This window comes from Hydra viridissima, unplaced genomic scaffold, assembly GCF_058129835.1.
Source record: "Hydra viridissima isolate aposymbiotic clone 2 unplaced genomic scaffold, HvirCarnegie_v1 scaffold_16, whole genome shotgun sequence".
NCBI classification, from domain to species: Eukaryota; Metazoa; Cnidaria; class Hydrozoa; order Anthoathecata; family Hydridae; genus Hydra; species Hydra viridissima.
The window spans coordinates 5,052,549-5,080,505 of NW_028324315.1; the positions used below are offsets into that span (position 1 = coordinate 5,052,549).

Below are 27,957 nucleotides of genomic sequence, written 5' to 3' on the forward strand. Positions count from 1 at the left end.
CATCTTTGAGAAGAATAAATTTAGCAGCTCTTTTTCAAGTCATTTCACGCTTTTATCGTTTACTTTTAAATCTTATATTTTATAGAAGGTTTCTTTTTTCAGTTACATCGTCGTAAACTTCTAGTACCGAATATATCTACATATCTTCGTTGTAATAAAAATATAAATGTAGCTACTTTTTTTACATGCGCATAAGAAAGTAAAATTTTAACAGGCTAAACATAAACTAAAAAGTTTTTTTTAAAAAACCCAATAACTGAAAATTTAGTTCATCAAACAGGTTTATAAAATACAAACAGGTAAGGTAAATTCAAAGAATATTTAATATTTGTTTGTTTTTTACATGCATTCAAACCACCAAAAATCCATCCACTCACTGTGTTATCGTAGCCACACAGTATCAAAGTTCAAAACTACAGTTCGATATGAAACACACGAATGTACCACCATTTGTGTGTTTCTTTTTTCTTTTTTTTTCTTTATTTATGAGTTAAAGAGTTACTGTTAATATCTTCAAGAAGATTTAAACCATCAGATGATTTATCTTTTCAAAGAGGAAGAAAGATTCTAAAACAGTATTTCTCAGACTCAAACGCTTTTATAAAATTATCGAACCATCATCGTCATTGTCTGCAGATTGAGCCGTATGCTGTCCTCCTGAACTCGCAGCCGATTCATATTCAACTGATGAATCTTGGTCATCGGCCACATTTTGTTCATACGAATGCCGCATTTTTTCAATCAAATTTTTCTCTTTCTCCTGCACTTTCATTTGGACGACTAAGTCAAAGACAGACATACTTCTCTTAGACTTATTTACTTCGACATTAGAATTTTCGGATTCTTGTTCTTTTTGCTTCATTTCTTGTTGTTGTTTCTTAGACATTTCATCAGCTAGAGCATATAAATGTTCAGATGGATCAGTCTCTTCGATAGACGGTTCGCCTAAACTTCCTTCACGAGGTAGGACTAAGATTGGCACTTGAGATCTTTTACTCTCTAAAGTTAAGTGTATGTATTTATACAAATATATACGCGCACACGCAGCAATACGCACACAGACACACGCACCCATGCACAGTTTTTATTTCGTACCATTAGTAACCACTTTTTATCTTTTTATTAGTTTTCTTTTAACAAAACAAACAAAGAAAATCAATTTGATAATTTTTTGAATTCCAGAAAACGTTCAGTATTGGAGGATTGAAATTACATAAATTACATAAATTACCTTGCTTTGAATAGATTTGAGAGGATGCGATACTACAATATAAAAAAAATACATATTTACGTATTAAAACAAAGATTATATATACCTTACATGTAAAAGATATTGTGAAACCCAAAATTTTAATTTGTTCACCTTTGATAATCAACGTGATGAGTTCCAATACCAGATTCCTCTTTTATGTTTTTTTCAAATCTTTAACAAAAAAAAAAAAGAAAAATCACTCTTTTGTTGTCTTTATTTACATTTTTTTTTTAGGAGTTTTATTCATTATTTTTCAACGACTTAAAAAATTAAAATTACCTTCCCCCCCTCTGGCCAAGAGAATAAAAAGTGTTTGGATTTGAAGGAGAGGGTTTTTCGCTCCGATCATATATGACTCCAATTCTATTGGTGTGTTCCTTTAAGTGCTCATTATATAAAATTCTACAAAAAAAAAAAAAAAAAAAAAAAAGAAAGAAATCTTTTTAAATGGAAAAATTATTTTTAAATTAAAAATCTCCATTTGAATTTAAATGGAGTTTAAATTAGACAACCATCAGTTTTACTAACAGAGCACAACATGAAAAATATTCAGGATTATTGAATCATTTAAAAATATAAGTCTAAAGATTTTAAAACTTATTTGTCTTTTGATATCCATCATGGATGTGATTAAAATAAATAATATGTAAAAAAATTTCACATCTTACTCATGCCTCTGTTTCCAGCATACGTATATGAAAACGACTATAAACGAAAGAAAACATATTGCCCCAAATGCAGAAGCTAAAACCACCATACCATCTTGTGAAGTGTCTTGAAAAGACAAATAGGGGAGTGCTCTATTTGCTGAAAGGAAAGAAAAAGAAATTTGGAAATAATATTTTACAAAAAACTCAAACTTTATTTAGTACAAAGTGTAAGAAAATTTCTCAAATGTTTTGCTTACGAATTGTAACAGGATCAGAGAAAGAACTTTCGATAGGAACAATATTTCCATCTTCATAAACTCTTAATTGCAGCCTGAAAAGATAGGCTTCAACATCAACCAACCAATTTAATTAAATAAAAGTGAGTTTTTTATTTATCAGAGTTTTGTGTATCAAATTAACCAGTCAAAGAGATGTGTCAGTGGTAAAGAGGATTTAAGATCAATAAAAAATCTCAACCAAAACTGATCCTTAAAGAGCTTACTTAGAAGTCACAAATCTGTTGAAATTAATTTTCTATCTGGTTAGAACACGGTTTCTATCCGGTTAAGATTTTTAAATGACATTCATGTAAACCATTTTTGCAAATATTTTTTGTTGGACTTTTCTGCTTTAATGTAAAATAAAAAAACATTTTGAAGGTGATTATCATCTCTAGTCAAATAGACTAAATCTTTTATTAGTTTAATGTTAGAAAATTTGATAAAATATATTAAATAGAAGCAATTGATTTGTTCTGAAAAACGAGACCCAAATCGAAGCTTAAATCAAATATTTGTTGGCATAACTAGATCATTTGTTCTGGTATTAAATTAAAAGAAACTTGTAGATCTTGATAAAGTACTATATTCAACTGTTATTAAAATGATCAGTTTTTATCAAGTAAAAATCAGGACCGGAAAGAACAAAAACTAAAAAGTAATAACTATTATTTTAATTAAATTTGAACTACTGTGTTCAAAAATAATTTTAAATAAATATGGACAGACTTTTTTACAGTTGTATGCATACTTTTATATTTACATACTTTAAAAGATATGCTAAAAGATATGTAAAGATATGCTGAAAGATATGTAAAGATGATGCATGCAAATTAAATCTGCAAATCATGAAGAATCTAGGTTAAAGGTTTGTCCCCCTGGGAAGTAGGAAAAAATACATCTAAAATAAAGCCTCAACATTTTGCTATCATAAAAATTATAATTGAACAAATAAACTTATAAAAATATAATTGAATAAAAAAAGTGCACATAAACTCAAGTTTTGATGTATTAAACAGCATATATCCTCTTATTAAATGTGACCTGCAGAATAACATTAAATGAGAAACTAAAAAAAGAAAATTACCAAATATGCCTGACTATAAAGACTTAAGCTGTAAAAGATTCAACTACAAAGCCTAACTATAAAGACTTTATATTGATAAAATAAACTAGAACAAGGGAAGATAAACAATCCAATGCAATATATGGATTACAGCAATGTATGTTAGTTATCAATCATTTGTTAAAGGATGGGGTTATAAAAGAATTTTGGCTTCTGACATCACTGAAGACAATGGTTTACTTACTGCTACAGGAATTGGAAAGATTTCTTTCATTTTTTAATGAACCATTACAGCTTGATTATAGCTAAATACCCTTTTCCAGAATTAAATTTAATACAATGATTCATCAGTCATGTTTTCTGGAAGGTTTTATCAATTTCTACCAATTTCTTGAAAACATAAAAAATTAAATCATACTTGTTTAGGGTGAGGTTTCTGAAGGAAACGCATGCTGTAAACTACTTCAATATGCAGATAAACTTGTTGAATCTAATGAATATGATGTTGCCTTGGTGAAAATATACTCTTGTTTTTAGTTATATTTTCTTGAAGGGTTTTTTTTGAAACGGAAAAGTTTCTTAAAATTTATCTCAATACTTGTATCTTTTGAAGAAAATGGTTCAGGGATTCAGATCAAGGATTCAGAAGGGTACAGATCTCTTAAAATACACATCATTCATGAACAAACTGAACAATGTCTTTAAGAACATAAAGCAGATTATAGATTTGTATCTGAATAAGCTGGAGAGTCAATCTGTAGAGAATTTGTTGAATCAATCATCTCCATTATAATTGGTTAGGGTTATTAACTTTGCATAACAAAGACCTTCAGAAATGAATGTATTATCAGCCATTTTATCACACAGCTTTGGCTACCTTGTTCACCAAATTTATTGTCTTGCAATTTCTGATACTGTGACAATTTAAAACATACACTATTTAATGCATGCACTCAAATCACTTTTAATTAACACTTTTAACACTTTTAATTTTCACTAATACTTTTTAACTTTTAATTTTTTGTTTTAATTTAAATTTTAGTTTAAACTTTTTGTTTTGCTAGTTTAATTTTTTAACATTTTGTTTAATTTTTGTATTAATATTTCATTTGAATTATTTCTAATGCACTAATGAAGTGGATTATTCTCGGTGCATTTAAACTGTACATAAATATGTTGTACTTTTTCTTCTTCTCATTCTAAGTTTTCTCATTCTCAGTTTTTTTTAATATTTTTTTTGAATTTTTCCTAATGCCCTAATAAAGAGCAATAATTCCCAGTGTTTTTAAACTGTACAGAAACATGTTGTATTATTTCTCAATCAAAAATAATTTTAAGTTTATATAATTTTAAGAAATCAGAGAGCAGAAGTAATTTTTAACTGATAATAATTTTCTAACTTTAAAAAAATTGTCATGTTTTTCCTTTAGCTTGCACCAGATGAAAATATTTTTTTGAATTAATGGCTAAAAGATAAAAAGTGATTAGAAACCTAGGTAGCAGCAGAATTTTAGTTTCAAAGGATTTGTAACCTCTACATAAAGGTCTTAAAGAACCCACAAATAGTTTTCATTTATATTTTTATCAATCTTTAATATGCTGAGGGCCACAATTAATAGAACTAAATATAACGTAATTCAGTTCTTTAACTCTATGAAAAAAAAAATTTCATACAAATTTCTTTTATACAATCCTCTATTAGGTGAAAACTTATTAGAACATTGTATAGAACCATTTATTTATGAACTCTACAAATATCCCAGCCTTTAAAAATTTGTCTGAAAAAGTTTTATCAACTCTACCTGTATGCTAGGCCTGCTTTAAGGGGACCATTGCAAATAGAATTATTATCAAAAGTTTTAATTGAAGCACAGCTTGTATTTTCTCCAATAACCACTGAAAAACTGTCTGTAATATTAATAACTGACCGCCGAACTCGTACTTGTGACAATGGCAAAAACTTTTCAACTGCGATGTAGCGTGTAAGTTTTGGCTCATCTACATTGTAGTTAATTTGGAACCAAGTTGTAGGCTTTTCCAGGGTGTTAACTGCAACTAAACAAAAAATCAAAAACTTATTTTTTTGATTGTTGCCTTTAAATCATCTCAAAAAACTACAGAGAACGGAAACTAAAGGCTTTGTAACTAAACCCCCTGAAAATTCTTAAATATTAAACTTATTGAATTATATTTAAAAGAACTTCATAAAAAAGAACTATAAGATTTAAGAAAAACTATTTACAAGATGAGTCAGAGGGTGCATATCGTTGCACTAACACTTGCAATTTATTTGCATTCTGTAAATAAGCAAACTCTTTTAATGAAATGGTTGCTTGAAATTGGTAACTGCCGATGTTAACATTGTCTACCAAAACCCTTGGGATTGTTGAGACTCGTACAAAAAGAATTGCAGGAGGAGAAACCTTTGGAGGTTTAAAGCTATCTTCAGCTGTGATACTTAATTGGTATTGAGGAGAAAATTGAAATCCCTTCCGGGGTTTTGCATATACAATGCCTGAAAGATAAAAAAAAATGTATAAGTATTCAAAAAGACATTTTTCTAGAAGTAAAGTCTCAGTTATATAATTACATTGTTGCACCTACTTGGATGAAAACTATAAAGACTCTTGAGATCAAATAAAGATAAAAAGATAATAAAATCAAACAAATAAAAAAATTAAAAATAAACTAAAAAGGAAAAAAGCAAGGAAATGGACCTGTGTACATGTCAATTTCAAATGCGCCATCCTCATTACCACTTACAATAGTGTATTTAAGACGACCTTCTGGTCCAAGGTCAGGGTCAACAGCAACAAGCTGAGATACAAATTGGTCAGGAATGGAGGTATCACTTAAAGTAGTTGTATAAGTGTATATTGCAAATGAAGGAGCATAACGATTTACTTGATTAATTTTTACAGTCACCTGGAAGAAATAAATTTGACATTCACTACATCCACAAAGAAATTTGTGAAAAAAATTGAAATAGAAAAGTTTACTTACAGGTGCTAATGAACTTAAGGGGGGGACACCAAAATCTTTTGCCTCAAGAAAAAACTGATAGAGACTTCTTTTATTGTAATCCAATGGCCCACTTAAAATAAGGTCAAAACGTTTTCCATTTTCTTTAATGGAAAAACTAGAATACTCAGACAAGGTGACATTAAATAAAGAATTGATTCCTAAGTCTGCATCTTGAACAGCAAATGAAAATAACGTTGAATTGATTGGTTGATCTTCATATATGTTTGCTGCATATGATGGTAAGTCAAACATTGGGGCATTATCATTAATGTCTGTGACAAAAACCTCCAAAGTAAAAGCTGAACTTTCTAAGGATGGGACACCAAAGTCAAATGCTATTATGTTTAGGATAAAATGATCATTGCTTTCTCTATCTAAAGGTTTCTGAGTGGTAACATCACCTAAAATCATAAAATGTTTTTCCTTAAAGATACTCTAACAGATTTGACAACTAAAAAAAGATTTTTTAATATTCATTAAAATAAACCCACCTGTATAAGAATTTATGTAAAACACATTGTTAGTGTTTCCTGATACAATTTTGTAGCCAATTATTCCATTTGTTCCTGAATCTTTATCTATAGCAGATACACGATATACCACTTTTCCCACGCTTGATGTTTCTTGTACATATATGGTTTTATTTAACTCCAAGAATAAAGGTGCATTGTCATTGACATCAATTACTTTTACAAGAACATTTGTTTTTGCTATTGTAGGTGGAACACCTGAATCAGAAGCTTGAACAGTAAACTGATAAAATGTTGCCTGTTCATAATCAAGAGGACGCTTTAAGGTAATGATTCCTGTTTGAGGACCAATTGCAAATATGTCAGAAACATTTTGGTTGCTAGGAATACTATACTGCATTACTTCTGAAATAGAAAAATATCAGTAGTGTTACAATAGTAAGAACATATCAACCATTTATATGACAGAGACATTACAGATTTATTAGTTACTTAAAGAACTCTGTAAGAAACTTTTGGATAACCTTTATAACTGTTGAGGCAAGTGGATATTGGATAAATTCAAGCCATTATTTTTCTAACTATATTTGTCAACAATCACTTACATGTTGTTTCCTAAAGCATTATCAATGATATTTTTTTGCATTTGTAAAATTTTTGTACAGCTTTTGTCAGATCATTAATGAGGAGCTTTATCAGATCAAAATACAAAATTAAAATTGTCAAAATGTTCTTTAATAAATGGCAAATCAAGAATTTAATTATGATAAAATTTGTGGTCTAAAGTTTTGTACTTATACAACTTTCAGCCAATTTTTTAAGCAAACTTCTTTTTATTTTTTGTTTTAACATTTCTTGGTGTAGTACTTTTCTTGTCACTAGTGTAATATCCAGCACTGCTAGGACTTTTCTTGTCACTAGTGTAATATCCAGCACTGCTAGGACTTTTCTTGTCACTAGTGTAATATCCAGCACTGCTAGGACTTTTCTTGTCACTAGTGTAATATCCAGCACTGCTAGGACTTTTCTTGTCACTAGTGTAATATCCAGCACTGCTAGGACTTTTCTTGTCACTAGTGTAATATCCAGCACCTGCCAAAAGTTGCCAGGATCTTATTGTTGAAATCTTAACACTTTTTATTGTCAAGGGTAGTCATAATTTTTAAGTTTGCTTTCTCAACAGTTTATGACAAACTTTTGATTTGATTTACTAGAGTAAATGTTACATGAAAATCAAGTTTTCATGTAACATTTACTTTAGTAAATCAAAAATCAGAGTTTAATCATTTGCCTGAACAGTCTACTAAAAATGAATAAGTCATTGCTGCTCTTTTATGACTTGCATTCTTGATTAAAATGCTGATTAAAATTATTGTTACACTTTTAAATGATGTTACAAAACTTTATAGAATTGTTGTATTTACCAATAAGAAACTTAAATCTTTGCATTAACTATTATAGGCTTAACCAGTTATAAATTTATAATTCAAAGATGCTAAAGTTTGAAAATGAGAGAAAAAAATTACTGTTACCTGTGCTACCTGCTTTAACAACAAAAGGAGGATTAAAGAAAAGAGAGTTCTCTGTCACTGTTGCAATGTACTCTGGTTTTTCAAATATTGGCTTGTTACCATTAGAATTAAGAATATTAACTGTTACTGTGGCATCCTTGAGACCAGACTTAGGTGGTGACCCACTGTCTTCGATATGAACTTTTAACACATAGATATTTTTTGATTTATAACTAAAATAGCCTTTTGTCACCAACATTCCTGTCGGCATAATGTCAAATAAATCAGCTTCATTACCACTAACAATTGTGTACTTTATAAGTGCATTTAAACCAGAATCGTTATCAGTTGCTAGCAGCTGTTTTATAGGTATTCCTGGTGTCAGTATCTCTGATATATCAACATTATATGTATCCTGTAACCAGTATGGTTCAAATTCATTTACATCAAGAACTGTGATATATACTTGGGCATATGAAGATGGCACAGATTTTACAATGTTGCTAGCTTCAATGACAATGACATATGATGACTTTACCTCCCTATCTAAATTAGCAGCAACTGTAATCAATCCACTAGATGAATTTATTGCAAATAAATTACTATCAACAATGGGCACAATTGAATAAATAATGATTGCATTTTGGCCTTCATCAAGATCTGTTGCATTCATTTGCAGCAAAACTGTTCCAATAGGAGAATTTTCTAACACAGATACGTTATAAATTTTCTTATCAAATACAGGAGAATTATCATTTTCATCTAGAACAGTAATCCATATTGCTTGATTGGTACTAAACTCTATGCGCAACACATTAGCTGCTTTGATTTTTAACTTATAATATTTTGTTGTTTCTCTATCTAGAGGTTTAATTCTTGTTAATGTTGTGCCTGTGGTAGATCTACTTGGATAAAGCTGAAAGAACCCAAGATCATTCCCTAAAATAATTAAAGAAATATGCAAACAGATATATATATATCCATGAACATATACAAGATGCATGGAAAAAACATGTCAGTTTAGAGAATAAAAATGTAAAGTCAATTTTTACTGTTTTTTTAGAAAAAAAAATTTTAGGCTTTTTTGCATAGAAGATGAGAGAATGGAAGAGGGGGAAGGATAAATTATGGGGGTGCTATAATATTTTGAGAAAAAAGGGTTGCAACTATTGAATACAAAGTGATAATATTTCTATCAAAGTTATACTGTTTTTATTTAATTGTTGTTATTGTTGTTATTATTATTGCAATTTATATTTGAAACAAATGAAATTTAACTAATTTAACTCAGTTTGCAATCAACAACCAACCAATCATTGTAGATGGAGGTTTATCTTATTGTATATAACTATACTAAAAATCTTGAGAACTTAAATTAAAACCTTAGGTTTTTTCCTTTCTCAGATTATTTATCATTTATTTATTGTTTTTATTATTATTTTTTTTTTTTAATATAAAATATAAAAAATTAATGCTGTGAAAATTAAGTTTCTGCATTTTTGACAAGAAACAAGTTTATTTCAAGTTTTAATAAGTTTTTATATAGAAAAGTTAGTGACTTCTTAAAAACACGAATGAAATTAAAAACATGAATGAAAGCTTTTTTTACCTAAGTAAGTTTAGTGACTTCTTTCATTCAAAAACATAAAAGTTTTTGAATGAAAGTTTTTGAATGAAAGTTTTTTTACCTAAGAGTTTAAAGATTTATAAATTATTTATGTTTATAAATTTGCATTCTCAAATATTATTTTTTTGTCTTTAGATGGAACTACACAACACAAATTTGAAATTCATGTGCAGAGTTTGTGGCAAATGGCTCGGAAAAAAGCAATACCCTATGAGTATTAGCCTGAAAATCAAAATAGAAGAAGTTTTTTTTGTCAAACTGACAGATATAGAGAGTGGTCATTCCAAAAGAATATGTCATAAATGAAGTTTTTCTCTGAAGCATCAAAAAAAAGAACAAAAATTATAAAAAGTTAATTTTGTACAGAAAGAACATTTTATGGTAGGTTCTATTAACAAGGGCATGTTTGCTTACAAAATAATCACTTCTGCTGTTTTAGACCAATCAAATTTTTTAAAATGTGGTTTTTGAAAATAACTGTTCATTGGCGTCAACATATTTACTAGGATTTAACAATAGAGAGAAAAAAAAAATTGTACAAAAGTATTTTAGTAACAATATATACGGTATTTACAGATTGTCTTTTTTTAGCTTTAGAGGCATAATTTTAAGCAAATTAAGGTGCAGAGGGCAAGTTATCCCTCCCACATACGGAGTCCATCAATCTTATTGTTCCATTAAAAAGCAAAATTTAAAAAAAAAAAAAAAAATACCCAGCTGTTCAAGGTTTTATATTCCCCAAAAAAATACAGTCTTGAGATCCCTTTTTTCTTGAGTCCTGATTTCTATTCTAAATTTGGTAAAAATTTTAAGACCACTTTGCACAGGAAAAATTTGATTTGAAAAAATTAAAAATAACATTTTTTTCACATTTTGAAAAAAAATCTCATAAAAAAGATGAGAAAAAAAAAAAAAAAAAAAAATCTATTGATGTTTTGCAAGTTGTTACTTGAAAGCAGCAGAAAACTCTTAGAAGAATAAACAACCACATACAGCAATTGCCCCTGAAGTGTATTTTAGATTTTTACCTATAACATTAAGTTTCTGCTGTATTGGTCTACAGTTTCACCTAAGTTGTCATCAGACATTCATTCATTGTATGAGAAACAAACTTTAACAATTTGACAATTTTTAAGAATTGTCTGATATACTTGAACAATTTTTTTTTTGCATCTGAAATTTATGTTGATGAGACTTGCGCCTCCATGGTACAAAAGTTAAACAGAACCTTGTAAAGTCAATAAACAAGTTGGTGACTTCACAAGAACTGATGAAATGAGATTAAAGTGGTATTGGCTGCAAATCCTATAATAGCAATACTGTAGCTCTAATGTTTATTTTTCCAAGAAAGAAGTTTCATGCCCACTTTACCTGCAATGAACCAGAAGATTGTATTAGTGTGAGCTCCTTAGTTGCCTGTACCACTTTATTTGTGTCAATTTGCTTTTATTTCCTCTTCATGGCACTAATAAGCTGCACCATTTAGACTGAAATGTGTTTGAAAAAGAAGGAGGGGGTGTAAAAAAGAAAGCAGACTGTTTTTGTTTGTAGCGTTTAGAAATTGGGTTAATAGTTCGAATGGAGAGTTATGGGTATAATCCAATGGCTGGGCTTATGTTGATAGTAGCATGGTTGCTCTGCTTTTATTTGTCCTAGATACAATATTATTTACATTTAAAGAGCCTATGTGTATTACTTTGTTTTTAACTAATTTGTGTTTTGTTGAATGGTTTAGTATATACTTTATAACAGCTAAGTAATCTTTATACAGGTAACATTTTATAGTATTTTAAGAGAAAAGTATTTCAGTAATCTTTATACAGGTAACAGTTTATAGTATTTTAAGAGAAAAGATCATTTTAGAAATCTTAGTTTTCTTTTGCAATTTTTTTTCAAATTTTCTTTTGCATTTGGATGGTTAGAGATATTTTATGATGTAAAATCTGCCTCTAAAAATACATTCCTATTATAATAGAAGAATCCAGGTGCTCTAAAACTCTAAACTCTAAAGGTTATAAAACAAAAAGGGAACAAGTCATTACTTTTTATGTAACTCAACCTCCCCAGGTCCCCAGTATATAAAATCTTTTGCTATAATTTTCCAAAGTCAAAAAAGTTAACAAAAAAATAAATAAAAGGTTTGGTGAAAGTTGCTGTTTAAAAAAAAAATGTAATCTATAAGTATTATTTAATATAAATTACATTAATATGATAATATTTAACATAAATATACCTTCCACAATATCAAAAAACATTTCATCAAGGTTAGATTCTAAACTTTGTGTTTTTACAGAGATTTTTAGTAAATCCATGACTTGAGGTCCATTCTCCATTGCTGTTATATTATAGTCAGAGGGAGGATTTAAGAATACAGGATAAGTATCTAAATAAATATGGAATTGCAGAAAGATGTTTGTGTTAAACTATCAATTTAGGACATTAAATAGCATTTTCTAAAATTAGTAGCTAAAATTAGTTATTGTTATTACTGCACTTACCAAAAACAACTATTTTTGCTATATTACTCGACACCCTGACTTTGTTTTGAACTGCTGCACAAAAATAGGTTCCACTGTCAGTTGATTTTGCATTGAGTATTTGCAACAGCTGTGAGGTCATTCCCTGTAAGGGCTAAAATTGTACATAAAAAAGTTGCCAGTAGTTACCAAAGTAAATAATTTTCAATGATTTGGAAAATTATTTACTTTGGTAACTACTGGCAACTAATAACATAATTAAGATCCAATTAAAAGTGATTTTCTGTTGCATCTTAGTGATCATGTGATCTTAGTGATCATGTGATCTTAGTGATCATGCGATCTTAATTTCTCAAGGCTGAAAACTAGGGAATATTTGAGATGGGGACTGGGAGATATGGGATAGGGGATAGGAGGATAGGGATAGTGGAAAGAGGATAGGATAGGGGTCACTAAGTGCCTTCCTTTTCCCTCTATGTGAAGAGAAATTTTCTGGATTGGCTTAAGTTCTTTATCTGAATTCTAACAAAATTTTAGAGTTTTTTCTGAAATCCTCCTTTCTTTGAGTATTTTAAATGAAACAATTTTTTAGATCACAAAAAAATCTTCACCACTGACTTTTAACCAAAAATCTAACTAACTGACTGATAGAGACAAACTGATAGAGACTAACTGATAGAGACTGATAGAAACTGATAAAAAATTATAAATATGTTGCTATAAATATGTTGCAGATGCACAACATTTAACTTTTTTCACCGATACCACAAAACTTCAAAATTGATATAAAAAATCAACATATTTGTGCAACATAACAGTGAATGAAGTAAACAATAACTTAAAGAATGTTGTTATTGGAATTGACGGGACACTGAAAAATTACAGCTCAAAAAATAAGTGAATTCTTTTAAGTGTATCAATATATACCAGTCAGAAGCATAACAGTGTAATATTTAAACAAAGTAAAATAAATGTAAAGAAACTGATTAGTTAATAATATTATTATCAAACCTGGAAATTTTTCATCCATTGATAAGTTACATTGTTCCCAACAGCAGAGCAATCCCAGATTACATTTTCTCCCAGTCCTAATCTTGTATTTGTACTAGCTAGTTCTCCAAGTATATTTGGTCCATTGTCCACACAAGTTGTGGAAAGAGTGTCAACCCCTATGAAAATTTCATGCAAATTTTATAATAATCACAAATGACCTTATACTTAAGAAATAAAAATAAAAGCAATAAATATAGAACAAACTATTGTTATTATTATTAACTTTATGTTGCAACTTTAATATACAATATTGGAATTGCTATTTATAATACTTATAATTTCTTAATAGTTTAATGTTAATATTAAAGTCATGTTAATTGAAATCAAAAAAAAGTAAAAAAAAAAATCCTTGCTTAAAAAAACAACTGCTCACCAATACGAACAATTGAAAATGATGATTCTTTTTTGATTACCAAGGTATCACTATTAGAACCCAGTCTTACTTGTAACTGTAAGTAATCTAACTTATTTAAATAAACTCCTCCACGGAGCATTGAAGTTGTGGATGATTTTGAAGACAACACTTTTCTATCATGCAACAAGTGAACTATTTTATTGAGCACAACAACTAATTCAACAAAATTTTCATTTTGAACTTTATCAAAAATAACGTTTGCTGAGATGAAAAAAAATCCAGATTTCTCAACTATATAATCTATTTTAGAGAGAAAACCATTACCCATCTCAAATAACCACCCGCTTCCAACTGTTGTCCAGCCACCAACTGGATACCATTGGCTTTGATTGTAAAAATTACTATTAATTTTAGACTGCACTGCAGAAAAACCATCAGAATTATCTCCAATAAATGTCAATGAACTTGATGATGGTTTACCGATTGAATATGAACTATCAGTCTCAGCATTAACTTTTATAGAATATGTATCACCAGCATAAAGGTAAACAGCAGTAGCAGATGATAGAGTAAAAGGAGTAGTTCCATCATAAAAGTACTCAATAAGGTTCATGAGAATTGCGGTTGAAAATGTTTTTATACTAACAAATCCTTTGAGGTCTAATAAATCAATGTTGAATGCTACTAAATATAATCCTTGACTGGTGATGCTATATTCATCAACTTGTGCAGAATTCTTGTAATGTATGGTCTCTGGAACAGACCATCCAGTTATTTTCTGCTCACCTGAAGAACTTATTTTTAATTCAGAAGAGAATTGGCATGAAAAACCATTTTCTATAGATTTAAGAGGAAGCAAGAGCTTCAGACTGAATCTGCTTGACTCTGCCACATAAGTTGTTTGTGCATTTGATTGAATAAAAACTGCTACAGTGTGGCCGACTAAAAGTTGAACTGCTTGTGTTATGTAAATGGTACAAATCCCAGAACACAGAGGAAGTGAGTATGATGGGCCAACTCCAGACCTGATCACCACCACATCACTTAAATTTGCATTTATACCAATTTTTAGGCTTAAAAATAAAAAATAATAAACAGATAAAAAGCAGAAAATCAATTTCAGCATTTGAACTTTAATGCCTAAAACTTATAACAACAAAAAATAAAAAAAAAAAAGCAAAGGTTAAACAAACCCAATAGACACTTGACTTTCATTTGTTTTAATCACAACAGATGTTGATACTAAGTACACCCCACCAAGAGAAGCAGTATATATTCCATCTTTTTGGTTTAGCCCTTCTCCTTCAACACCGAGATTTGTTGACATAGTAACAGACCAATTTCTCAGACGCGTAAAATATCTGTAAAAAAAAAAAGATAAAAATGGTAACAATAAAAATAACAATTGAATAATAATTACAACTTTGTTTACAAACATTTATAAATCAATAATTATAACTTAAAGCTTATAAATATGAGTTTTAGATTGAAGGTTTTGGACTTGCATGCGTTAAGAATTGTTTTTTTATAAACAACAGTATTATCTATTTCTTATTCACAGATGAATTTTCTATGGATTCACAGTAGAAGATTGTGCAGTGTTTTTACTTGTACAATGATTTCTAATTAATGATATCTTTGCAGATATTTCATAAGTGAAATCAAACTTTCAAGGGCAGTTTTTCTTTGTGTTAAAATTTGAAAAAACCAAAATTTTTTTCAAAAGAAAAAGTTTAAAAAACATTTGAACAAAAGACATTCAGCACAGGGGGCCACATTTCAGGAATCCAAACATGACTTTCACTTTTTTTCTTCACTATGATATCTTCTCACCAAAAAGGACGATAGAGGTGTCTTTTTAACCAAAGATATCAAACACAACTTGATGCATTTCGCTGAAATTTGTTTTAAACTTTTGCTATTAAACTTTTGCTTATAGATTATATACTATATTTACAAAATAATAAACTTTTGCTAATAAATATTTTACAATATTTATAAATGATTTTAAAGGTATACTCAAGTTGGTTTTTGTGATGAACAAAAAAATAAAGAAAATTAAAAAAATAAAAGATTAAACTTTTTTACCCTTGTTTCATGGCTGGAAGTGATTCGAGAAGAGGTTTTCTTGATCCAACTGATGGAATTGGCATATAAGGAGGTATTCTGACTAATGACCAACCACTATTAGGGCGAAGATTTTCCCATTGTGCATTTGCAGAAGATGGTTTGACCTAATGATAAAATCTCTAAAACTTATTAAAAACTGTAAAATAAAAAAAGTATTAAACCATCAACACTTTAAGAGTATATTGTACCTTAACTGAGAGAACTTGACCTTTGTAGAGATATAAAGTGCCAAAAACCTTCATAGTGTATTGAGTACGATCTGTTTCACTATATCGTGTTGTTAACGTGGCTGCAGTCACTGTTGTGTGTACCGCTATTAAACAAGTTCAAAAAAGTTTATAAAACTTTACATTAAAAAACACTCTGTTGGATGAAATCTATTTTCCATGATGACAATGGATTCTTTTTTAAAGTACCAACATTCTTTTTTTTTTTTTTATAAAAATTAAAAAACAGATTCAGAAGTAATTACCCAGACAGCACCTGTTACTAACTTAAGATTCAGGCAACTAAAAGCATATTACTGTGATGGTAGGCTGTTAAATGGTAGAGGAACTAATTTGTGAAAACCATGCTTTTCTTTATAGAAATATCAAAAATAGTGAAGAGGCAAATGGGTACAGTGTTCTTGACTTTATGAATAATTATGATACCTCTATTGTCCTTTCTGGCGAGAAGATTTCATGATAAGAAGAAAAAGTGAAACTCATGTTTGGACTCCTGAAATGTGGCCCCCATCATCACCAGACCTAAATCCTTTGGTGTTTGGTTTGTCATGAAATCTGTGAAGCCAGCTAAGACCAACTCAAATGTGGGAGTCCTGAAGTCTGAATTGGTGAAGATCTGGTCAAAAATTGATCTAGACCAACTGCAATTAACTTGTAATTTGTATTGTTAGCCTTTATTTAACTTTCCTGTAAAAGTTTGAGTTCCAAACCCAACTAAAAAGTAGTTCCAGAATTGGCTCTTCTATATTTTTAGAATCATTTTGTGTGTATTTTTTTTTGCAGAAAATAATTTTTTTTAATGCTATAATCTTATGGGCACTTCATGTCTGTAAAAAATTAAATGAGGAAATGTGTTCCAATAAAATCAGCTAAAAACTGTTTGTTAGCAAACTGTCTAATTACACAAAGTGCAATTGTCTCATAAAAAACATTATATTGATTAATAAACTAGCATAAATTATTACATAATAAAAATGTGCAAATTTAAATAAATTGTGTATTAATATTTTTTTACTTATCTACTTGAATCTTTCAGGAATTCTTCAGGTGAAGCTGTAGTAGGTGAAAGTGTATAAAAGTATCTGTTGATGCAACAGAAACAACTGTTTCAAACTTAGTGGGCGACTACAATGGTTTAAAATCCAAACAAACAAAAGGTTACTATCACTATGGGGTTTACATTAGCAAACAATGTTTAATTGATACCAACAATCATGAGGTGTAGCATAGCTGCTATTAGGTGAGAGAACAGTACTAATTTAAATGACATTCCATCCATGAAATTTTATCTGTGGCATTTGTTTTATCTGATTTATATAAACTTAAATAAAAAAAAACTTTACAACTTTTCAAAACAGAGCTTTTCAGTTTTACTGTCAACATAAAATTTGTAATAGCAGAATCATGTAAGTTTTCTAAAGCACTTTTTTTTTTCTTTTGAAAATGCACACTCTTTAGGATATTTTTTTTTTTGCTGTAAATCATTCAAAATTAATTTAAACAGAACAAAAAATTTTTAAATGAGGAAAAAACTTTAAAAGTATTTTTGTACAATTTGTACAGTTTAACAGTGAGAAATATGAATCTTGATTGGATTTGGGTACTAAATGTTGGTGCCCAAAATATTAAGTTAGACACATCAAACTCTAAACTGAGAACCAGAAGTCAACTTTGTTTTAGTATGGAACAGCTGGAAAAAGAAATTATCGGAGGACATAAAACAGACAAAGAGGTAGTCTAAAAAATAATGGAATAACTTTATAGCTTACAAAACAAAAGTTATTCAGCTGATACAAACAGAAAAAAAGCTATTTTGTTTCATTAAAAAATATTGTTACAGGTAGTCAGTTTATTTCTTGACTGTAGAATATGGCAATAAAAAAACGATAATTATTGAAATGAGCATTAAAATAGCGTTGTTTAGAATGAACCTAGATATCAAAACATTTGTAGTATTTGTTTAGTCTAGGGTTTATCAGTTTAACATTTAAATACTGATTTTTACATTTGATTATTTTTGTCTTAAATATTGGTGGTTATATTTATTTATAATTCAGGTTCAAGCAGCAGTTACTAACTGGTATATATTCCCAAATTAATTGTGCTGTTTGGGTATCTATGGCAACACTGAAAATTTAAAAATGAAATTGTAAGTATTAAAAATTACCAAACTGAAAGTTAATGCCACTAGAACTAACAGCTAGATTAACAAAAATCATATAAATTCCTGTCGCTTGAACTGTCACAGTTCCTAGGTTTTGATCTAGTGCTAGAAGATTTCCTAAACAAAAATGATTTTTTAAAAATAATTTCAAAATTGGAAAAAAATTTTATTACTGTTCATTTTTCAACATTTTTAACATTACATACATATACCTACCTACCTACCTACCTACCTACCTACCTACCTACCTACCTACCTACCTACCTACCTACCTACCTACCTACCTACCTACCTACCTACCTACCTACCTACCTACCTACCTACCTACCTACCTACCTACCTACCTACCTACCTACCTACCTACTTACCTACCTACCTACCTACCTACCTACCTACCTACCTAGACACACACACACACACACACACACACACACACACACACACACACACACACACACACACACACACACACACACACACATATATATATATATCATGTCTACTGGAAAAAATTTGTCTGTAATTTTTGGAATAAAGCAAAACCCAAATTGTTCTTCTGTAAATAATTAAAAAATTTAACTGCCGTTATTATTAATGATTTCTTGCCAGCATGAGGGGAATTTGTATATCCTATTTTGGAAAAATACTTTATTTTTTGATGTGAAAAATTGAACCAGTGCTTGTTTGGTTTCTTTTTCATTTATGAATTTTTTTTTGCCCCATTAAATATTTTGTAAGGACAATAATAAGTGATAGTCAGAGGGTACTAATTCTGGAGATATGGTGGATGCTATAGAACTTCCCAGCCTTGTTCTGCAAATTTCAGTATGTGACCTGATGCACTATGATACTCTTCCTATTGAGCATTGATGGCCTCTTTTCTTGGTTTCAATTATCCAGTTGCTGACAATACTTCTCTGAAATGAGCTTTTTGTTCAGTTTTAAAAGCTCATAGAATGTTCCTTGAATGTTGCACTACTTACACAACTTTCTTTTATTGAGAATCAAACTTGGTTTAGAGGTGGAAGGACTACATTTTCTGGGTTCACAATATGCCCTTTTCCTTATGTAGGTAACCCACCTTTTGTAGGTAACCCACTTTTTATCCCCAGTTATCATCCACTCCAAGTAGGACTCAATTTTGTATTGAGCAAGCAGAGATGTGCATATGACAACTCAGTCATTCAAATTCTTCTTACTTAATTCATGTTGCACTTTAATATTTCCACACCAATCATATCTTTCAAATATAGTCAGATAGAATTTGATTTGCTGAGCTGAACAAAGCCTTTCTGTGAACCCTAATATTGTCAGAATCCTGTTCCAAAATAGTCTTTACAAAACTGTCATTTATCAAAAATGCTTGCCCAAAACATGGTTTTTCAGAACGGTCAAAAAAATCTGATCTAAACTTTTTGAACAATCTTCTGCATGCATCAGAAACTGTTTTAAATGATGTAAACACTTTCAAACTTTATCAAACCTTCATCAAATACTTTTAATAAGTTAATACATGCTTTTGTAGCATTTCTTCCCTGTTGAAATTTATGTATAAAACACAATAACAAAAATAAACTTTGAGTACATTTTTGTTATTGTGAACACAATCACTTCACACATAAGACTAATAGGAATCAACTTTACTTTAGTTAAAATGCTACATAATTATATATACATTAAGTGATAAGAATAGAGAGGTACACATACACCAAATAAAGATGTACTTAACTATCTAAACATGTTGTGATAAAAATAGACAGAACTTTCCAGTAGATCTGATATGTATGTATGTAATGTAATGTAATGTAATGCAATGCAATACAATGCAATGTAATGTATACATGAATGCATGTGTGTATGCAACAAAATTGTTGATACCCCTAGCATAATACTAAATTTTGTTTTCTTACTCTAATGTGTAATATTCTTTATTACTACAAAAAAATAAACATGTAAACATGATAAAGAATAATTCTGTGTTAATAATTATGATATTTAATTTGATGTTTGGTTTTATTTAGTATATAAAATTAAAAGTGTAATTTTACAAATGACGTAAGTATTCATACCTATTAATCTATTTAGTACTGTAGATTTATTTTTTAATTATTTTTGACAATAAGTTTTTTTTTGTGTGTCTGGAGTGAAACTTTAAAATATTTTAATAATTACTGCTTTGTTTTATTTCAAAGGCCAAAATGCCTAAGTCTTGCAAAACTAGTGTTAAGATACAGCAAATGATTGTTAATGATCATGAAAGTGGCATAAGAAATATAGGGAAATTTCTGAAAAATATAATAAAAGCAAACTAAGAGTGCAATGAATAACACAAAAACAAAATAAAAACTAAAATGAAAGTGTGAAAAATAAACCACAATTCAACGCCTTCACCTAAAACAACATTTAGGAAAAATCAAATAAAACCAAATGTATCCTGTCTTAAAAAAACCTTTCATTTCGAGAAAAATAAAAACCAGTGCCTTTGCAAAAATGTACTTTTCAAAGCCACTAGATTTTTGGAAATTAGTTTTATGGTCTGATAAAAGTAAATTTGTACTAAAGAGTTCCAAAAAGATCAAATGTATGAAAAAGAAAAGCAAAAACCTTGAATAAAAACAATAAAAGCAACTATCAAACATGGAGGTGGTAATGTACTTGTTTGGGGCTGTACAATAGAGTTGGTAACTTAGTTCAAATTGAAGAAAACTTAACAAGAGTTAGATACGTAAATACTTATAAAATTTGAATTATCAGACAAATTTATCTTCCGAAAAGACAATGATCCGGTGGGATTGCCAAAGCATATTTTAAAGAAAATGAAATGGAATTGTTAGATTGGCCTGGTCAAAACCAAATATTAATCAAATTAAGAATTTGCTGGAACTGTGCTCACCCATATTAGCAAATTTAATAGGGGTACCAGGGGGTAATAGACAGGTAAGCATAGTACCAACAAACAAAATTTCTCTTTAGCTTTGGAAAAATATTTTGTAAACCTTAGTTAATGCTTGCGAGCAGTAATCAATGTCAAAGGACTTCATACTAAATATTAACAAACTATAAAACAAAAAACTAGGTATGAATACATTTGACATTTTCTAAAATCATAGTTTTCGAAAAAAAATGTCTTTAGAAACAAGACTTAATTTCGGAAATATTATAGTTTATATTATTGATATTTATTATATTAATTTTTTTTTTGACATTTTTTAAATTATTTAAATCAATTTGAATTTTGGTTTATCTTATTACATATTTTATAATAATCTTGTTGCATACTATTCATATATATATATATATATATATATATATATATATATATATATATATATATATATATATATATATATATATATATATATATATATATATATATATATATATATATATATATATATATATATATATATAATTGTTTTAGAAATTTAAGCTACAAAAAACTGTATATGTTAACTATAAGTTAATTATTATGAGAAATTATATAATTTAATTAAAAGTACATCACAAAGTTTTTGAATTTACCACTGCTGAATACTCCTGGTGCAGTGTTTAATCTACTACTTTCCCAATTCTTAACTTTAAACCAGTCTGCAGCGCTCTGTTGTTGGTTTATTACTGTGTTTAACATCAACTGCATTCCAGATGAGTAGATATTGTTATTAGGAGCCACAAAAACAATAGAAGCAAAACTATCTTGACTAATAGTGTATGAATTATCACCTTCAGATTTGATATACAGTGAAATGCTATCACCAGTATTGACTGACACCAAACCAGATACAATCAATGAGTAAAAATCACTTCATGAAAGTAAATAAACAAAAAGGTAAAAGTATAAACAAGTGGCTGATTATGAAAAATGAACTATGTTTAAAAAAATCGCAACCTACGTTGTACTTTGAGCAGCTTTATCATTTTTAAGATAATCTTGAATTCCATTTTGATACAGATAGCTCGATGGATTACCATTTACAGCAACATTTAGAGTAAAACTAGAACCAACTGCACTTGCCTGAATCATTTTTACTCCAGCACTGATGATGTAAAAACCAGATTTCAGAGCAATGAAGCTGAAAGGCATGAATAAAATCAATATATTTTAATCTTTTTAGTTAAATGCTTTAAATGCTTTTTTGAAGAGACTATTGATGCCAGTAAAGGAATCAAAATTCTACTTTAAAATCTATTCTATTTCTATTGATGCGTATTACTTGTTTCATGACTTGACAGCCATGAAAACTTTCAAAAATTGCATTAAAAAGAGGATGACAGTTAAGCAAAAATGAAATTAAAAAAGTAGTTTTTTACATTTTTAACATTAAAAATGTGATAAACTACTTTCTTGTATCATATCAAAAAATACAAACATATATATCAATGTATAACAAAATGTATAACAAAATCTATAACAACATATAAGCAACCCAATTTTGAAAAATTACTTACTCTCCTGTGTCTGGGTAGAATGCTCCTCCAAAATCAAAGAAAGGACCTGCAACGGTTTGAGCCTTCCATTTAGTAATCTTAGTCCAGCCAGAAGTGCAGTCTAAATTTACTGACAGAACTGTTGTTACGCCAAAAACATTACTCTGATATCCTAGGAACACCATAGAAAAGGTTGAGTCAGCATCTATGGACCAGCTGTTGTCATTTTCCATCATGACAAAAACATTGACGTAAGAATCTAAAACACATCTTCAGTTAAAGAGTTGAACATTTTTGATCAAGATTAATTAATTAATTTTCACAGATTAATTTTAACGTCAACAAAATAAATACAACAGCTTAATCATGCTACACACCTTTCTTAATAAATAAAGCTCCAGATACACTGAGACTATCCTGAACTACTGATGGCTTCCCTTTTGTAGTATATAAAGAAGTACGTTTTGATAACTGATTGTCAACAGCTATCATAACATAAATTGGGCCATTGCAATCTTTAAAGATAATGTTTGCAGATAAATAATAAATTCCAGTTGCCATAGCAGTGTATTTACCAGAACTTAACTTTTCTGTAAATACAAAAGAGTCACTCTTTACACTCTTTGACCATGTATTAATAACCACCCAATTATCTTTTATAGTTTGATCAACCTGAAAATAATTTATGAAAGTAATTGATAAATAATAAAAACAGTAAAAGATCAAATAAAACAATATTCTGGTTTCCATTATTTCTACTTTTGAACATATTGTCTCATTTATCCCAGATAGAAAAATTTAGAAAACTTTGAATTTATTATGTAAAAAATAAAACTAAATTTTTGTACTTACAGGAGAAGGAATTACTACATTAAATGATTCATATTCTTGTTGAACTGTAGTAATACAAACTCGACTTCCAGTAAGTATAGAATAATCTCCTTGTGATAAAAGATACACATACATAAATAGAGGTTGATCAGCTGGCAACTCAAGAATACCTGCAATACTGTAGCTTGAATTTACTGATGTTCGCTGATTAGTTGTAAATAACCCAGTTCTTTGGGAAGAAAGTGTTGAAGGATCATTTTGCATGGAAATGATTAACGAGTTAGATGATGATGCTGATTGTACATTAATGATTGCGCTGATCATAAAAATTCGTGTTTCAGAAAAAAAAAACCTAAAGAAAAATTTTTCAAACTCAAACTAATGTAATTTTTTTGTCTGGTCTTTTAAGAACTTAATTATATATTACCTTCCATTGCTTATTACACTGTTATCAGGAGTCCTAAACTGCCCATAACCAGTTGTTGGTATTGGTATAGGAATACTCAACCATGCACCTCCAGTATTAACAACTGGAGTGTTAAACATACTTGAAATTCCTTTGCAAAAATCAAAAAAAGCTTTTAAAAATGTTTCTTATCATGATCCATGAATTTCCGACAAACAATCTTCCATGGAATTAAATAGGGATTCTGCCCCAATAGTTAATAATATAAAAATAACAGGTGGAAAATGAAAACAATCCTCTAAGAAGGGATACAATTCAAATAGAAAATTAAGTATACTGTCTAGAAACTGTCTATCTTTCCGCACTGATCATTTTTATTCAGATTAAAGTGTTTTTACAAACTATAGTATCCCACCATCCCATAGTTTACAAGTTCATTCCAATTACTTAAAGGGGTTCAAATTTAAAATATTTAAGGGTCAAAATTCTTTTGAAATGAAATTCAGAAATTTGTATCTGCAGAACTTTTACAACAACTTGTGCATGTGAGCATGTGACCATCATGTCATAACTGTCTTACCGAAATGTTCAGTTAGCTTCTCAAAGCTCTAGCACTTACCTACATATTCCAGCTAAAGTTTATACTGATGCTTGTATAACTTTATGCCCATCATGTTATGCAGCATACTTAAGACAGTCATGTGAAAAAAGCCAGCTTTTCATACAATTTTTCTGGTTTAAATTTTTTTCTTGCTCACTGATTCAGTTCAGTTTTTATTTGCTGCAGCAATTCTAGCTTGTCTTATGCTATACAAAACCTTAGCCCGAAACATAACTTCCAACATTTAGAGTTGCTTACTTTTTCTCAAAAATTCAATCAAGTCTCAGAGTACTATTTTAATTTTCCACCTGGTAAATACCATTACTACTATTGTTATCATAATTAACAATAATAATAATAATAATAATAATAATAATAATAATAATAATAATAATAATAATAATAATAATAATAATAATAATAATAATAATAATAATAATAATAATAATAATAATAATAATAATAATAATAATAATAATAATAATAATGATAACAATAACAATAATAATAATAACAATAATAATAAAACAATAATAATAATAATAATAATAATAATAATAATAATAATAAAACAATAATAATAATAATAATAATAACAATAATAATAACAATAATAATAATAATAATAATAATAATAATAATAATAATAATAATAATAATAATAATAATAATAATAATAATAATAATAATAATAATAATAATAATAATAACAATAATAATAAAACAATAATAATAATAATAATAATAATAAAACAATAATAATAATAATAATAATAACAATAATAATAACAATAATAATAATAATAATAATAATAATAATAATAATAATAATAATAATAATAATAATAATAATAATAATAATAATAATAATAATAATAATAATAACAATAAAAATAATAGCAATAAAAATAATAACAATAAAACAATAATAATAATAATAATAATAATAATAATAATAATAATAATAATAATAATAATAATAATAATAATAATAATAATAATAATAATAATAACAATAATAATAATAACAATAATAGTAATAATAATAATAATAATAATAATAATAATAATAATAATAATAATAATAATAATAATAATAATAATAATAATAATAATAACAATAATAATAATAATAATAATAATAGTAATAACAATAATAATAATAATAATAATAATAATAATAATAATAATAATAATAATAATAATAATAATAATAATAATAAAAATAATACTATTACTATTATTATTACCATTATCATTATCATTATCATTATAATTATCATTATTATTGTCATTGTTGTTGCTGTTGTTGTTGCTGTTATTGTTTTTCTTATCATTATAATTAAAGAATTAAAAGCTAAACAAATAATTTCAATTAGATATTTTACCTGGCACTGTTCCACCCTTATTAACCATTATGCCAAAAAATCCACTTCCCATTTTAATGGAGTAACTTTGGCTGCCTCTGCTAACAATCACAACTGAATCTCCAGTAAATAACTTTAAAGATATAGAAATACTCAATGAAAATACTAATTCTTGAAGATCTGAGTTGATGTCAGCACCAGTTATACTTCCATCTGATATTCCATTTAATGCGATACCAACATCAAAACGACCACTTTTAGAAGTTGAAATTAAAATGTTTGCAGAAAACTGATAAATACCATCACATATTGATACGAACTCACCAACGTCTTGGGAAAAGCCAGTTCTGCTCTTAAAGAGCCCAGGCTTATCTTTAGTATTCCATTTTAGTATTCTATTCCAGTTATTATCATCTACATTATAATCTTGAGTTAAATATGATGAGAAACCTGGAACCTGGTTATAAAAACCAACAAATTGAATACAAAATGTTGATTCAGAATTTCCCCGAATTAACCAATCTGTATCCAACTCAGAAAATACATAAACAGACACAATATCACCAGCATAAAGACGAGCTGTACCAAATACTGACAAGCTTCTGTACCCAACTGAGTCTTGAAAAGTGGTGGAAAGGCCAGAAAAGTTGTAGCTCAAGTCATTGTTGTAAACTAATGCAACTTTAAAAAATCCAGTTTGAGCACCTGAAAATGTAATAGTGGTAAACAACTGATACAATCCAGATTGTATTACATTGAATTCTCCAGTATCAAATGATACTGATGAGGTGAAGCTTCCATAACCAGCTGAAATAATCCATTTTGTAATTTTTGACCATCCGGTAGTAGCTATCTGCTGGTTTTCAAATAGATATGAGCTCACAGCAATATTGGAAAAACCTGACAACACCAAAAAACGTCGAAATTTAAAATTCTATTTTATTTTATCGATTTATTATTGTTAAGGTAACAGAGTAAATTTTTACCAAAATAAATCCATAACTCTCAGAAGCACGTGTTTTTTTTTTTGTTATTATTTCGTTGCATAAAAAAAAACAACTAATTTAACTCCGTCAGTCGGCGCATGGGAACGCTTTTTATGGTCTTAATTTTTTATTTTCTTAAATTGTGTAATTGGTCATGTAATCATGCATGCTAATTAGGCTTTTTCAGAAAAGAAATTTTTCCACAAAAATAACTTTAAAAATTGAGGAAGGGGGTTCTAAACCTCTTCATGCACTTTCTACCCATGGCATTTTAATTTTTGTCCACGGCATTTAATTTAGTTATTCTATTTTTCGTACTTGAGACAATTTTCCACATAAGAAATATTGTTTTTTATACTTTGATGTTATTTCATTTTCTAGAAAGACAGTTAATAATTTCTATGTTCTATTTTTATTTCAGGTTTTCTTAACCTAACTTATAACAATTACAGCATCGCCAAAATGTTTTATGGGGCAGAAGGAGAAAACAGGTCTCTTTAAACGTATCGACAGTAAGGGCGGAGTTACATTTGTTCGTAAAACATAGTGCAAGAGAAAATATTGTAAATATAAGTGGTGTAAAAAGAGTTATTGTAAATAAAAGTGGTTTAAAAAATAAAATCGTTAAAATATTTGAGCCATGGTCCCTGCCCTCCAGGTCCGACGGCTCTGAATGACTTAAATTACTGTTAATAAAAATACCATATTTGGTTTAAAGAAATTATATACAGTTATCAAATTAAAAATGAAGATAGTTTTTAAAGTGCTATATGTTGCTGCATGTGCTGATAGTAGATAGTTAATATAAAATATGTGAAATCAGTTACCTTCTGAGTACTGATGGTTCAAAAGAACTGAAAACAAAAAGCAAGTGTAATACATTTTCGACCTCAAGGATGGCGGAATAAAAATCTAACTAGAAATCTCCTTCAAAATCAAAAAAATAATCAAGACCATTTTAACTTTACTTAAGAATATAAAATTAAAACTTTCCACTCGAAAAATTCATCTTGCACGAGATTTTGTTTTACAGCGGCGCAAAATACGATGAATAAGC

The 27,957-nt window shown here is 28.5% G+C and overlaps 1 protein-coding gene across 1 annotated transcript; it reads right to left on the minus strand.

Annotated features, from left to right (window-relative positions):
• Positions 1 to 256: 256 nt before the first annotated feature.
• On the minus strand, positions 257 to 27,957 carry LOC149877657 (uncharacterized). The gene is made up of 28 exons (XM_090073786.1): positions 27,728 to 27,957; positions 25,936 to 26,814; positions 23,968 to 24,097; positions 23,562 to 23,892; positions 23,087 to 23,381; positions 22,731 to 22,968; positions 22,175 to 22,354; positions 21,807 to 22,084; positions 18,288 to 18,401; positions 16,082 to 16,206; positions 15,852 to 15,997; positions 14,957 to 15,124; positions 13,782 to 14,836; positions 13,367 to 13,524; positions 12,377 to 12,509; positions 12,112 to 12,261; positions 8,273 to 9,190; positions 6,762 to 7,145; positions 6,250 to 6,671; positions 5,964 to 6,171; positions 5,489 to 5,761; positions 5,049 to 5,301; positions 2,160 to 2,233; positions 1,921 to 2,059; positions 1,532 to 1,654; positions 1,364 to 1,423; positions 1,232 to 1,263; positions 257 to 999 (listed from the first exon to the last, which is right to left on the minus strand). Exons 1-28 carry the CDS (start codon positions 27,780 to 27,782, stop codon positions 599 to 601), a joined length of 7,722 nt encoding a protein of 2,573 aa, XP_089929912.1. The 5' UTR covers positions 27,783 to 27,957; the 3' UTR covers positions 257 to 598.

What these genes read in the sequence shown, in the direction of transcription:
- LOC149877657 (XM_090073786.1), bottom strand. Translation starts at nt 27,782, where the DNA reads ATGTATTACACTTGCTTTTTGTTTTCAGTTCTTTTGAACCATCAGTAC. An exon ending in ATTTTCAATTGTTCGTATTG is followed by an intron (nt 13,525 to 13,781) that starts GTGAGCAGTTGT and finishes AAATTTTCATAG; the next exon opens with GGGTTGACACTCTTTCCACA. An exon ending in TGCTGGAAACAGAGGCATGA is followed by an intron (nt 1,655 to 1,920) that starts GTAAGATGTGAA and finishes TTTTTTTTGTAG; the next exon opens with AATTTTATATAATGAGCACT.